Source organism: Helianthus annuus, chromosome 17 (genome assembly GCF_002127325.2).
Source record: "Helianthus annuus cultivar XRQ/B chromosome 17, HanXRQr2.0-SUNRISE, whole genome shotgun sequence".
In the NCBI taxonomy this organism is placed as follows: Eukaryota; Viridiplantae; Streptophyta; class Magnoliopsida; order Asterales; family Asteraceae; genus Helianthus; species Helianthus annuus.
The window spans coordinates 32454282-32467310 of record NC_035449.2 but is presented as its reverse complement, the minus strand read 5'-3'; the positions used below and the strand labels follow the sequence as shown (position 1 = coordinate 32467310).

Below are 13029 nucleotides of genomic sequence, written 5' to 3'. Positions count from 1 at the left end.
TTCCAACAATTAATCATGTATACTTAAATAAATGAGTTGAGTAAGATTTAAAACCTAGCTACTTAAAATATTTACCTATAAAAATGTATATATTTATACATAAAACTGAAAATTACATATAAAAAACCCGATCCGATTAATCCCGATTAATCCCGAGTAATCCCGAGTAGTCGCTAGTCCCCACTTCACCGGCCGACTAGCGACTAGCGAGTTCTCCAACCTTGCTATTTATACACAAAATTTGACATGCTTACGGACCGTAAGACTTTTTTATCTTACGGTCCGTAAAGGACACCTAATGGTCATAGGGTTGCCACGTGTGGGACTAGGCCTGCTGAGTTGATGATTTCTCCAAATTCGAATTCGACAACAAGTTATTTAGATAATCGTCCACTAGGGTTTACCCCCCCTGGGTTTTAGGGGCCCTGATCCTGATTTCGATTGTTCTGAAAATTTTAGGGTTTGTGCAGAATCACTTGGGTGTCTTAATTAGGGTTTTCTTAATAGATACTTAACATACTAAGTATTAATTTTAGTGAGAGTTGTTACACGTTATGCGACAAGTGGCGAAACGCGTAAGAGAGGGGCTTTATGGTTATGGGCTTTATATCACAAGAGGGTGTAGCAGAGTTATATATGTATGGGGCTTTATATAAATGTATGTATATATATGTGTGTGAGTGGGGGAGGATGGGCCACGACGTGATGCTCTTCGCGGGGACCGGGATTCAAACACCCATAGCGCCCGCCGTATCGGTGTTTGGCGGCGCTATGGGGTGCTATGCTCCATTCTCCCGTGATATCAAGCCCCACCACGGGTGTCATTAAGGAAGTGGTTTGCTGGATTGTCTAGACTAGAGGTATATTGTCTAACTTATTTCTTTTTAGTTTTTTAATTATTTGCCAACTAAATGTGTTTATCTTTACGCACTTTACCATGTCATTGTCACCATCACAACGTGTTCAAAACGGGCAAACGACCTTGTGAGGGATATGTTTTTTTTCAGCGGAACGTGCCGCAACACGCGCAGATTCAATGTTAGTTTATATAAATAACATGTTTGTTTAAGAGTCAAATTAAACTAAACATGTAAAACTTGGGTTTAAGCCGTGGTTTAAAAAAGCGCGCCTTAGGTCAAAGGGTTGTGCGTTGTGTGACATAAGGCGAGCAGTGTACAAAAGGTGCAAAAGGTGAGGCACACTTTTTAGGCTGAAAATTGACCTAAGGCACATGTGAGGCGCTGTGCAATAGGCTTTTTATGTTGTACATGTATGTGTTTTCATTTTAAAACATATATAAAGCTTAATTATAGCTAAATCATAGGTAGAAGATACTAAAAACCAATGTGACATATAAAATAAATTATATAATCACATTGCGCCTTGCGTAAGAAAAACTCATTGCTTTTGCGCTTTACGCCCTAGTTTTAAACCAATCGCTTTTGTGTGCTTTAGGCTTTTTCAAACTAAGGTTTAAGCTTGGATCTGTAGTCGTAGATTTCGAACTGCTCGACTTAGGGGCTGTTTGTTTACCTCTTAGGGGCTGTTTGGCAACTTCTGAATGGTTAAGTGCTGAATCAGTAAGAACAACTCTGAACCATTAAGTGTTGAACCACTAAGATTTCTAAACCATTAAGAGACAGTGTAATGCTTAACATTTCAGAGACAAATGTTTGACCAATTCAGATTACAGGTCTTAGACATTCAAACTTAGTATAATACTTAACCATTCAGACATCTGTTTGTGAAACAAACAGTCTGAACCATTAAGTAGTGAACTAGTAAGATGTCTGAACCATGAACCATTAAGAGGTAAACAAACAACCCCTTAAATAATGGTTCAGACGTCTTACTAATTCAGCAGTTAACCATTCAAATGTTACCAAAGAGTGGCGTAATTACATCTCAATTTTTCAGTTTTGAGTGAGATGAAATTCTACAAAATTCGAACATCAAATAGGCGATTTTAGGGTTCATTTGATGCCACAACTATTGATTTTCATTATTCAATCTATACTCAGGTCAGATACACAACATCGAACCCTAATTTTCAATTTTCGTCATAAATTATTATTCATCACCAATTGGTGAGAATTTGATGCCCTAAATTGTTCCAAAATGGTTGGATCAAGATACAGTGATGATGATGAAGATGATGTATTTTACTATAGATATTCCTCTGCACCACAACAACAACCTTTATCATCATCATCTTCAGACAAAACCCTAACAAAATCCTCTTCGAATCGGAATCGAAGTGGCGGTTTAGCCCCATCGAAATCGACTGTTTACGTTAGCAACCTCGATTACACCCTTACGAATTCTGATATATTCACAATCTTCTCCACATTTGGGAAGGTTGCCAAGGTCACCATCCTTAGAGACAGGGTCACTCGAGAGAGCCGTGGCGTTGCTTTCGTGTTGTTTGTTGTTCGTGATGATGCCGTAAAAGCGGTTACGGGAATTAATGGTAAGGTTCTTAATGGTAGGACGTTGACTGCTTCGATAGCGGCTGATAACGGTAGGGCGCCAGAGTTTATTAGGAGACGGGTGTATAAAGATAAGAGTAGGTGTTACGAGTGTGGAGAGGGTGGGCATTTGTCGTATGAGTGTCCAAAGAACCAGTTAGGGCCGCGCGAGCGGCCACAGCCGTCGAAACGAGGTAGGAGAGAGGGTTGTGGGGGTGGGGGTGGGTATAGGCGGAGTAACGAGGAGGATGAGGAAAGTGGCGGTGAGGAGGTGTTTGAGAACGATGATTGGGCGTCGGTGGTGGATAATGGGGCGGATGAGAGATTGTTGGGTGGTGGAGATGTGAGTCGGGATGAAGGTAGGAAGAAAGGGAAGATGAAGAAAGCGAGTTATTTTAGTGATGAGAGTGACAACGAGGAATGATTTAGAGATACGCCGTAAACAGAGGTATAATACTATAATCTTTCTGGTTCTGTTTTGAAATGAATGTGTTTGTTTGTTAGAATTTGTGTTTCGTTGATGTTTTAATCAGTGTTCGTTTCACGATATCAAGAGAACTAGTTACATTACATTAGTGTTTCATTAATGCAGGTATTGGTTGAGACTTGCGAAGATCTTTGATCATCATAAGTTGTGCCTGTGGGAATATGGATGAAATGGAACGTTGGATGTTCACATGCATTGCTCTTCAGTTTTTCTTCCTGGTACACCGTTGTCATCTTTTTACAGTGTGTACATGTTGTTCTAATAGGATTTTTGTGTCTCTAGACTGTTTTCTTAGTATACCGTACTTCAAGAGTGTTTATGTAGCCCTGTTGAATCTTTTGGGATCACTTTAAAATAAGAAGTTAAGAACTTTCATGTTTTATGTCTATATTTTATCCGTCTTTTTTGTTTGGTACGAGAAGAGATGAAGCAACTATTGGTTTAATTTGTTTCATATCTATGCAGTTAATGCGGTAAAATATCAAATATCGGTCAAATATCGATGTTTGAGATATAGGTTATCGCGGTGGGATATCGGTAATTTTAATATCATACAGAATTTATATATATAGCAATTTAACAATAACAATTCAGTGATATATCCATGATATCGGTCAAATATCGGTGATATATCGGTCAATATCGCCAATAATATTGGTACCGATATTTTACATGGGGACCGATAACCGATATATCACCGATATTAACTGCATAGTTTCATATAAGGAGATATATATAGACGAGGCTCATTAACTGCATAGTTTCATATAAGGATATATATAGACGAGACTCATTAACTGTATAGTTTCATATAAGGAGATATATAGACGAGACTCATTTTGATATAGAATCGAGAATGGAGGAAATTTTGGTATACATGTATAGAACAGATAGTTAACATTGACAAATATAGAGACGCGTTTGTCATGTTTAGGGGTGCCAACCAATTATCTGTTGTAAATTGTTATCCAACCTGCCTGATCCGCCAATTTTTTCACCAATGTGGCAAGTGTCATAAATAGTAAACAAACATAATACTTTGAAAAATGAACTCGATATCAATACAATTGATCTCCTCGTTTCAAACGCACATAAACAGCAACGAGCAATGTTTAAAATAATTACAAATCTTCATCTGAATCACTTGAACCGCTACTAATAAAATTTGGTTGCAATACCAGAAACTTCACTGATGGCCGGGTTGGTGACCTGGGCATTGGCGGCACCACCGTTCCTACCTCCTCTTCACCGCCATTATAGCAATTTCAACAAAAGCCTTATCAATCATTTAACATAATTACAAATCTTCATCGGAATCTGATTCACTTGAACTGCTACTAATAAAATTTGGCGGCAACACCGGAAACTTCACCGACGGTCGGGTTGGCGACATGGGCATTGGCGGCACCACTGTTGCCGCCTCCTCTCCGTTAACATTTCTCCTCTTCTGCAGTTTTATAGCAATTTCAACACAAGCCTTATCAACCATTTCAAGAAAAGTCTTAACTATCACAAATAACTGAAACAGTTTTCTTCCTTTATCTTTCGAACCCCCCACATGATAATATTCATTCGTTTTCTTCACAATCTCGATGACCCGTTCTTGTTCGTTCCTCAACACTTGAATTTCCCGTTCTGCCCTCTCGACAAACTTCTCCATTTCCCTCATGAAACCGTGTCCACCATCTCCGCCGCATTCTTCCACAATTTTCATGATTTCATCCAAACGATCGCTTAACTTCTCACACGATTTCAAAACGGCCTCATAGTCGATTCCGGCAGCTTTCTTGACGTTAGAATACTCGGAACTTACTCCTCCTACGATAGGTAATCCGAGCATTATGTAATCTTTGCCTCTAGAGGCATCACTCTTTAAGCTAGCGGTACTGTTTCTTAAGCTGTGATTTCGATTAATCATGCATCGTTTCCCCTCTAATCGAACAACTTCTTCAACAACAAAATGAAGCAGAGTTGTCTTCCCGTCACTGCTTTTAACATCGGATAATTTCAAAAGCGAATTCAGATTAAACGCTTGAGCATTTCCTCTTGAAGTCCCTGCATTCATTCGGTTTCCAGATTTTAGAATTGCTTCGAGAAGTTTAACGAAAAGCCCACGTGTTTTAAGCTCTCTGCAAGCCGCTTCAAGTGTTTGTAAAGTGTTCTTGATTTGTGACACTTCGGAGGTGTAACTTAACTTAAAGAACATAGCATTGAATCGAGTAAACGCCGAAGGAACAGCTCGTAGGATGTGATAAAGAAAAGATTCAGCGTCTGCTAGCCTCGTGATGTCTTGATCGTAATTAAGAATAAGTTCCTCCTCTTCTTTTGTCGGGCTGATTTTCGTGAGCTTTTCAAGGGTATCAATGTCTAATCCTTTTCCTTCAAGAAGGCAATCAATGATTTCTTGTCGTGAAACGACCAACGATCGAAGAATTATTGCTATGTTTTGTGATTTGCGGGTTTCAAGGATGAATCGTTGAGATGGTGGACCTGATTTCAGTTTGGATTTTGGAGATGGCGAGCTGTTATCTCGTGGTGATTTTTTGTTTGCGGCTACGGTCCCGAAAAGTGCTTCCATGAGATCACCATCGAACCTGAATCATACGGGAAAGTGAAACATCTAGGCTATTTTTTATGTTCTAAACAAACAAACATATCCCGTAAAATCTCACTGAACAAAGTAGGGTCTGGGGAGGGTGAGATGAGCGCAAGCCTTTTCTCTATCCTGGGAGATAGAGAGGTTGCTCCCAAATGTGTCCCGCGGCTCAAAAAGGCCCCCTTTCTCATACAGTATAGAGTATAGACATACAAGTAGTATCTTTTGGTGTTCTGAAGACTGATAATAATGTTCAGGGCCTGAACTCTGAATGCAGACTCAATAGACTAACTGAAAACAAGAAAAGATGTTTGATAAAACTTTGTCTAAGTATTGATAAGACCATCGCTAATGGTCTAACGCCCCTGCCAGGTGGCATGGGAAACCGGCGTTAAACACCGCCCCACATGGCGTTAGTGGAATCGTTAAAGGAGGGGGCTGACCGGTGAAGGAGAAGGGTTTGGTGGGGCCCAAGGCTCTCAACCAATCAAATCCACCCTTTCCTTTTAATTTTTTAAAAATTATTTAATGTAAATATTATTTTAATGGGTGGTGGATAGTGAAAAATTGTGAAACCATTACACAGTAAAGGTGAAATATAGTGAGTGAGAGCTCATGCCTATGTCGTAGGGATTTGGCTATCACTTTTTGACGTGATAGTGAAAACTTGTGAAACCAGTACACATAGTCTAATTTGGTCGTTTTGAATGACTTAAAGGATAGATGCAAGTGTTTCTATGAGGCCTGCTAAAGGTTTGGAAATTTACCTGAAAGAACCGTTGTTCACCTGGTCCCATGCCGTAGGATGTCCCACATTAGCGTTGACTTTATCCCAATGCAGTGGCTTGAGTTTCACCTGAGGTGGTGGTGGTTTTGATGATGATGAAGTCAAACTACCTGATTTTGGCACTAACAGTGGTGGTGGGACATGACTCTTCTTCGCTGCCACTACCGGAGGCGGTGGAGGTGGTGGTGGCGGTGGCGGTGGCGGCGGCGTCGGCGGTGAAGGTGGTGTTGGTGGCGGAGACCGTGACGACGTCAGACTTCTAATTAATATTTCTTGATTCACAACCGGAGGAATATCATGTTGACTTTGTATTTCCTCTTCTACAGGCCAAACATGAGAACCTGAAGATTTTCCTCTAAGTAAAGGAATTTCTTGAATTTGAACATCAACTTTCTTTGACTTTCTTCCACTAAAGTCAACTCCTGTCATTCTCTTTTCTTCTTCTTTCTCATTGATCCTTAAAACTTCTTTCTTAAAAACAGTTTTTTTATTCCCGTGATCATCGTCGTCATCATCAAGATTCTTCCAGTAAAGTACATCTAATCCTTCTTCATCAACAATCACCCCTTTGATCCCTTCAATTCTCGTAAACTGATCATTCATCATCAAAACGGGATCAATGGTATTTCTGTTATTTCTGTTATCGTTTCCACCTTGTAAATCCGTCTCACCCGTTTCTTTTCCCTTTTCTTTTCGGTAACGTTTATACCTCACAAGTAGTAAAAACAACAACCCTGATAAAACCAAAGTAGTTGCAGCTGTCGCAGCAACCGCTTTAGCAACGGTTTTATTCGATGAACTTGATGGGGGGCTGGTGAAGACGGGAGTGGGAGTAGGTGTCGTGGTATCAGTCGTTGGCGGCAGCAGTGGCGGTGGTGGTGGTGGTGGTGATGGTGGTGGTGGACGTGGAAGTGGAGGAGGAAGAAGAGGGACAGGATAAAACACTTGAATGTTTTGAGGGGCCAGCTGGACAGATTCGTGTATAAAATAAGATGAATATAATAAGAGAAGCAACAATGGTGGAAAATGGATTGTGACAGCCATTGAACTGCAGAGAATTTGAATTTAGGAGGAATATGTTGAAGACATTTGTTGATTTCAGGAGTATTGATGACTTGTGTTCTGTTTTGGCTTAAAGTATTTTTGGGTTTGGTATTTTGCCTACTTGAGTTTTCATGCCACTTTCAAAAAAAAAAAAAAAAAATAGTAGTTGGGCTATTACATTTTCATTTTCTTTACTTCAATTGGTGGGGTGATGTCTTCATGGGATTTTTGTAATATTACTTAAATACCCACATGCATTTTCAACTTCATCTTTACCGCAATTGCAAGTAAGCGTGTGATTCCGGTTACTAGAGCCGAAATTCTATCAAATGAGTTAAGTGACCAACATACCCTTGTATCTCGAGATTTGCCGCGCATTTCCTTTTCAAGTTTGTTATGATGGAAATTTCATTATCAAGGGCTTTTGAGTAATTTTGACTGATGCAAGTGTCAGTTAATTTATTGATATAGGGTTGAACTTAGTTCAAACAATTAGAAATAATCAGATTAATAATTGATATAATGTTGGTAAGAATAAGATATGTAAAATTGTCTCTTTCGGATTATCTGTACAATTTAAAAAGTCAGAAGGGGGGAAGAACTAGTCAAGATTAGATATACCTCACCTTCTAATTAAAATCCTTATCATAAAACAAAATGTTATATACATTGTTTATTGAAATGATTAGACCCAATACCAGAATGATATAGAAATTACTTTGCAACAGAGTTATATTTACTGAATTATTAAAGACATCGACCAACAAACTGCTTACGTTGTTGAGGATAAAAAGATGGTAAGAAAACCTCACGCAAAGTGGTTCACCTAAAATACATTTGATGATCCAAGTTGACCAACTTCACCACCCTACACAAAGTTGTTGACTGCTTAACACAAGGGGGACTCACATGGGCCCTTCAAATTTGAAATTTGGATTTTGTTTTACTTTATGTAGAGGTGCAGGTTTGATTAAATTGCATATATTAATAAATCCGTAAAGTATGGGTGTGAATTTTGTGTGTAGTGGTTTAACACCCTATGTTAGTGTATTTGGGCGTTATGGAGTGTTAAGAGCTAGGATGTGAATGTGATGGCATGCGTGAGTCTGGAATGTGTGGATATACATGTGAACCCGATTAAAATACCCGGAATTGAGTTTTATTGCACCTGGTTATTTTATACTCAAAACCGAACTCGGCCCTACCCGTAGGATATAGATAGGGTACACATTTTGAGCTCAATACTCATAACCGGAATTAGTTTTTTTTTTATACCCCATAGAATACCTAAAAACCTAATTATACCCTATGCTCGAACCCGGCTAGAGCATTTGCATCCCATCTTCAATCCTCAACCATATAATTTAACTAAAAACCACATTTTCTTTTTATTTGTTTCTCACTTTTTAAAAACATCCTAGTCTCCTACATCCTATTCCTCATATTTATATATATTCAATTAAATAATGCTCCTTTATTCGTTTTTTTTTCTTTCACTCACACCCACCCATAAAAAAATTTAAAAAGATGATGAACAGTGAGAAACAAATTTGAAAAATTGGTTTATTTTCCCTTAAAAACATGTGGGATACGGATGACATGCAAAGGTGTTTTCTATGATTTTTTGAATGGGTTGGAGATGGGTGATGAGATGTGAATTCACAATGAAACCCCATTCCCATTCATAAAATTTGTTCACTTCTAGAAAATTCCTCAGTTTTGATTCCTTATATATTCAAAATCAATTAAATAATACATTCTTACTTGCAACATTTAGGATTGAGGATGAAAGTGAACCCCCAAATATGGGGCTTACTTTAGTTTCCCATATAATTTGGGGGTGGGGTATTAGGATAGGGGCTCCAATGTAGGAGTAAAAATGAACAATACTTTTTTCCTTAATTCTCAAACCCTAGTCCGATCTTACATTACCCGGGTACATAGGGTTGGACTTTTTTTTCCTCGATTCTCATACTCCAACCCTACCCGGTTTTTCTCAATACTTTTTCCCAATACCCGCTCATACCCGAATCCGATTCCATACCCAGAACCGAAAACCCTAGTCCGATCTTACATTACCCGGGTACATAGGGTTGGACTTTTTTTTCCTCGATTCTCATACTCCAACCCTACCCGGTTTTTCTCAATACTTTTTCCCAATACCCGCTCATACCCGAATCCGATTCCATACCCAGAACCGAGTATTGAAAAACCCGATTTGCACCTCCATGTGGAGCTGGGCGCCACTAGAGTTTGTCTATCAAGGTCGTAACACGAAATTTACGTATTTGGGTTTATTCTAAAGTCTAAAAATGGGTGCATGTCAGTTTGGGGTTAAACCTTGCGAACATATTTAGCCAATGGGGTGGTGGTCTATTGGTAAAGGTAAAACCTTTAAACACCTTGGGAGGGGGAGGTCTTAGGTTCAAGTCCTACAGACGACAAAAATTAAAAAGAAATTTACCGATTAAAAAAAAAAGAAAAAAAAAACATGCGAACATATTTATCCAGACAAGTTGGGTTCGAGTAACATGGTGGATTTACATGTTAACCTGTTTGTTTTAACTTTGAGTAAACTTCCGTTTTGCTCCCTGTGGTTTGGTCACTTTAACGGTTTTTGCCCCAAACTGTCACACCCCCAAAATCCACCTGCGGATGACACCCGCTTCGAGGGCGTGACTGACCAGGATCCAGCCACCAATTATACCGAATACTTAAGTTGATAACAAAAGTAATACTTACTATTCATAAGCTTAGCAAATATTAAGTTCAGAGTTTAAAGTTTTAAGTTCAAAACAGTAATAAGTAGCGGAAGCATAAGTAAGGTAGTTTAAAACAAAGTTCATGATTCAAAATAAGGTAACACCCAACACAAGGGTGAACAGACACTACACGTTCCCAAGCTGCAAGCTCCTTCGTCACTGGTTACCTGCAAAGCATGCAGTAAGGGGTCAACAATAATGCTGAGTGAGTTCACTAGTAGTCCAGTTTTAATTTCCAAAAACTTTGTTTCACCGGTTAATTTATCCGTTTATACATGCCCTGGGGAGCTACCCCAAAAGTTAGCGACTAAACTGTTTTCCAATACCGAACACTAGGTAACCGTTGCGTATCCGCAGGATGCCCCGATGTCAATGTCCTATCATCATTGACGGATTTCTGAGTACATTAGTTCACGACCGTCCCAAACCAGGGCACGGTGTGAGGCTGGTAAACACCTAAATAGCGCTATCAACTAATAACCCGCTCGCCTAACCCGGCGACTAATCGGTATTTGTAGTAGGGACTTGAGTGATAGAGTTTCGTTTAGTGCCGTTAGTTGCAATCCGTATAAACAGTAATTAACCAAAAGGTTTCCCAATACCCGGGAAGGAAGAGTAAGTTTTGTTCCCAATAACTAGGGAAGGTATGTAAATAGTATCCCCTTTTACCAGGGGATAGGGTTGTTAGTCTCGTGTCCCAAACCACCGGGACGCATGCTTTTAAGTTGTGAACTCACCTTGGGTTGCTCGGTAGGTTTAGGTTACTTGTCAATCGCGTTGGTCACCACGTCCTAACATGGTTACCGGTATAGGTCAGGTTCGGTGTACAAGTAATCACGCAAGAACACATATACCGGCACATAACATACATACAAGTAAATAGTCATGGGTTATTGGGCCGGCCCTAACAGTAACACAGTCAAACAGAACACAGCAACACGTAGTCCACTTAACAGATAGCCCAAGTTAGCACAGAATGGCCCAATAACCAAAATGGACAGCCCACTCGCAACCAGCTGGTCTCGAGTCGCAACCAGGTGGTCTCGGCTTGTCACGCTGTGGTTGCGAGTCGCAACCGTAGTCTCGAGTTGTTACGTTTTGGTTGCGAGTCGCAACGGCGTGGTCTCGAGTCGCAATCTCGTGGTTTCGACTTGTCATGCTTTGGTTGCGAGTCGCAACCGTGTGATTTCGAGTCGTAATGCAGTGGTTGCGAGTCGTAATCTGTCACTTTCATGTACACGTGATGATGCAGATATGACAGTCCAATTTGTACCAGGAATTCAGGCCCATATTAGGAAACAACCAATAATATTTCACTAACACTTTGCCAAATCTGAATACTAGTAAAGATAGATCAAACTTTGCCATTTTTACATCTTCAAGCCATATTCAAACAAGTTCATGTAGTGTTCATAGTTTTCTAGGGTTTTTATATCCAACAAATCCATATATTCATGAACCAAAAATCACATATTTTTGACAAGATCATGATGCACAAACAAGAAAACATACATTTTATAATCTTGAACATAGTTTTGGTTGGCATAATCATTCCTAAATCACTATACTTTAGCCATCTTTAAACATGTTATATGAGGGTTTTCACATATGACCAAACTTCACAAATCCTCCTAAAATCATGCAAAATACTACTAACCAAGCATTTTTCTAGTTCATAAACATATCATTCAAGCAAGAATACAAGGCATTTCTAGTTCATAATATTTCACAAATCTTATACACCAAGAAGATAACACTAACCGGTTATGAAAGGAGGGCCGAAAACAAAGAGAAGAGAACCGAGAAGATGGAGTATACGAGTGATGGTCTTGACCGAGTTTCCTTGTTCGAAATCCTTGCTTGAACCGAAAGAGGAAGAAGAGTGGTGTTGTTGTTGAAGGTTACTAGTTGAGAGAGAATAGAAGTGTTGTGGGTTTGTGTGTTGTAACAAATGAGGGAAAGTGAGGAGAAGGTGGGATATATATACATGGGGTGTTTCGGGTTGGGCTTGGGGGTTTCGACCCAAACCGGTTACGGCCCAAAGGCCCACTCGCAACCGAGTGACCCACTCGCAACCGAGGGGTTGCGAGTCGGGGTCTCGGGTCGTGGTTTCGGCTCTCATAACTATATCTATACTACATATATAATACATACAACACATAAAATGCACAAAGGATCACGTTTTCATTTAATAATATTTATATACACAAAATATTACAAGGTGATCGTTCGGAAAAACCTCGAGTGTCACATTATCCCCAAGTTTTAAGAACTTTCGTCCCGAAAGTTGAAGCAGCCACTGCCAAGCTAGCGTGTTTCAACGGGGTGTCACATCATCCCCCCGTTAGTTTGGAATTTCGTCCCGAAATTCGGTTGTAGCTTCAGTGCTGGGGTTTTCGTTTGGGAATAACTGGGGATACTTGGACTTCATCTGATCCTCCCGCTCCCAGGTAAACTCTGGGCCGCGCCGTGAGTTCCAACGAACTCGCACAAGGGGTATCTGGCTACGTTTGAGGGTTTTGATTTCTCGATCCGTGATCTCAATCGGTTCCTCAGTAAAGTGTAGCTGTTCATCAATCGTCAGTTCCTTAAAAGGAATTACAAGTGTTTCATCCGACAAACACTTCTTCAGGTTAGACACGTGAAAAACGTTGTGCACTGCACTCAGCTCTGAAGGCAGGTTCAATCTATAAGCAACCTTACCGATTTTCTCGGTAATTTCGAATGGTCCAACATACCGTGGATTCAGCTTGCCTCGTTTACCAAAACGAACCACACCCTTCCAGGGTGAGACTTTAAGTAGAACCCGGTCCCCGACCTGGAATTCTAACGGTTTCCTACGCTTATCAGCGTAGCTTTTCTGACGGTCACGAGCTGCCGCCATG

At 40.0% G+C, this 13029-nt stretch overlaps 2 protein-coding genes across 2 annotated transcripts; one reads left to right on the top strand and one right to left on the bottom strand.

The window, feature by feature from the left end:
• Nucleotides 1–1887: 1887 nt before the first annotated feature.
• On the top strand, nt 1888–3343 carry LOC110926505 (U11/U12 small nuclear ribonucleoprotein 31 kDa protein). The gene is made up of 2 exons (XM_022170276.2): nt 1888–2916; nt 3061–3343. Exon 1 carries the CDS (start codon nt 2119–2121, stop codon nt 2890–2892), a length of 774 nt encoding a protein of 257 aa, XP_022025968.1. The 5' UTR covers nt 1888–2118; the 3' UTR covers nt 2893–2916; nt 3061–3343.
• Nucleotides 3344–3972: 629 nt separating this feature from the next.
• Nucleotides 3973–7631, bottom strand: LOC110926504 (formin-like protein 8). Its single transcript, XM_022170274.2, has 2 exons — nt 6319–7631; nt 3973–5549 (listed from the first exon to the last, which is right to left on the bottom strand). Exons 1-2 carry the CDS (start codon nt 7380–7382, stop codon nt 4253–4255), a joined length of 2361 nt encoding a protein of 786 aa, XP_022025966.1. The 5' UTR covers nt 7383–7631; the 3' UTR covers nt 3973–4252.
• Between the last annotated feature and the right edge of the window lie 5398 nt (nt 7632–13029).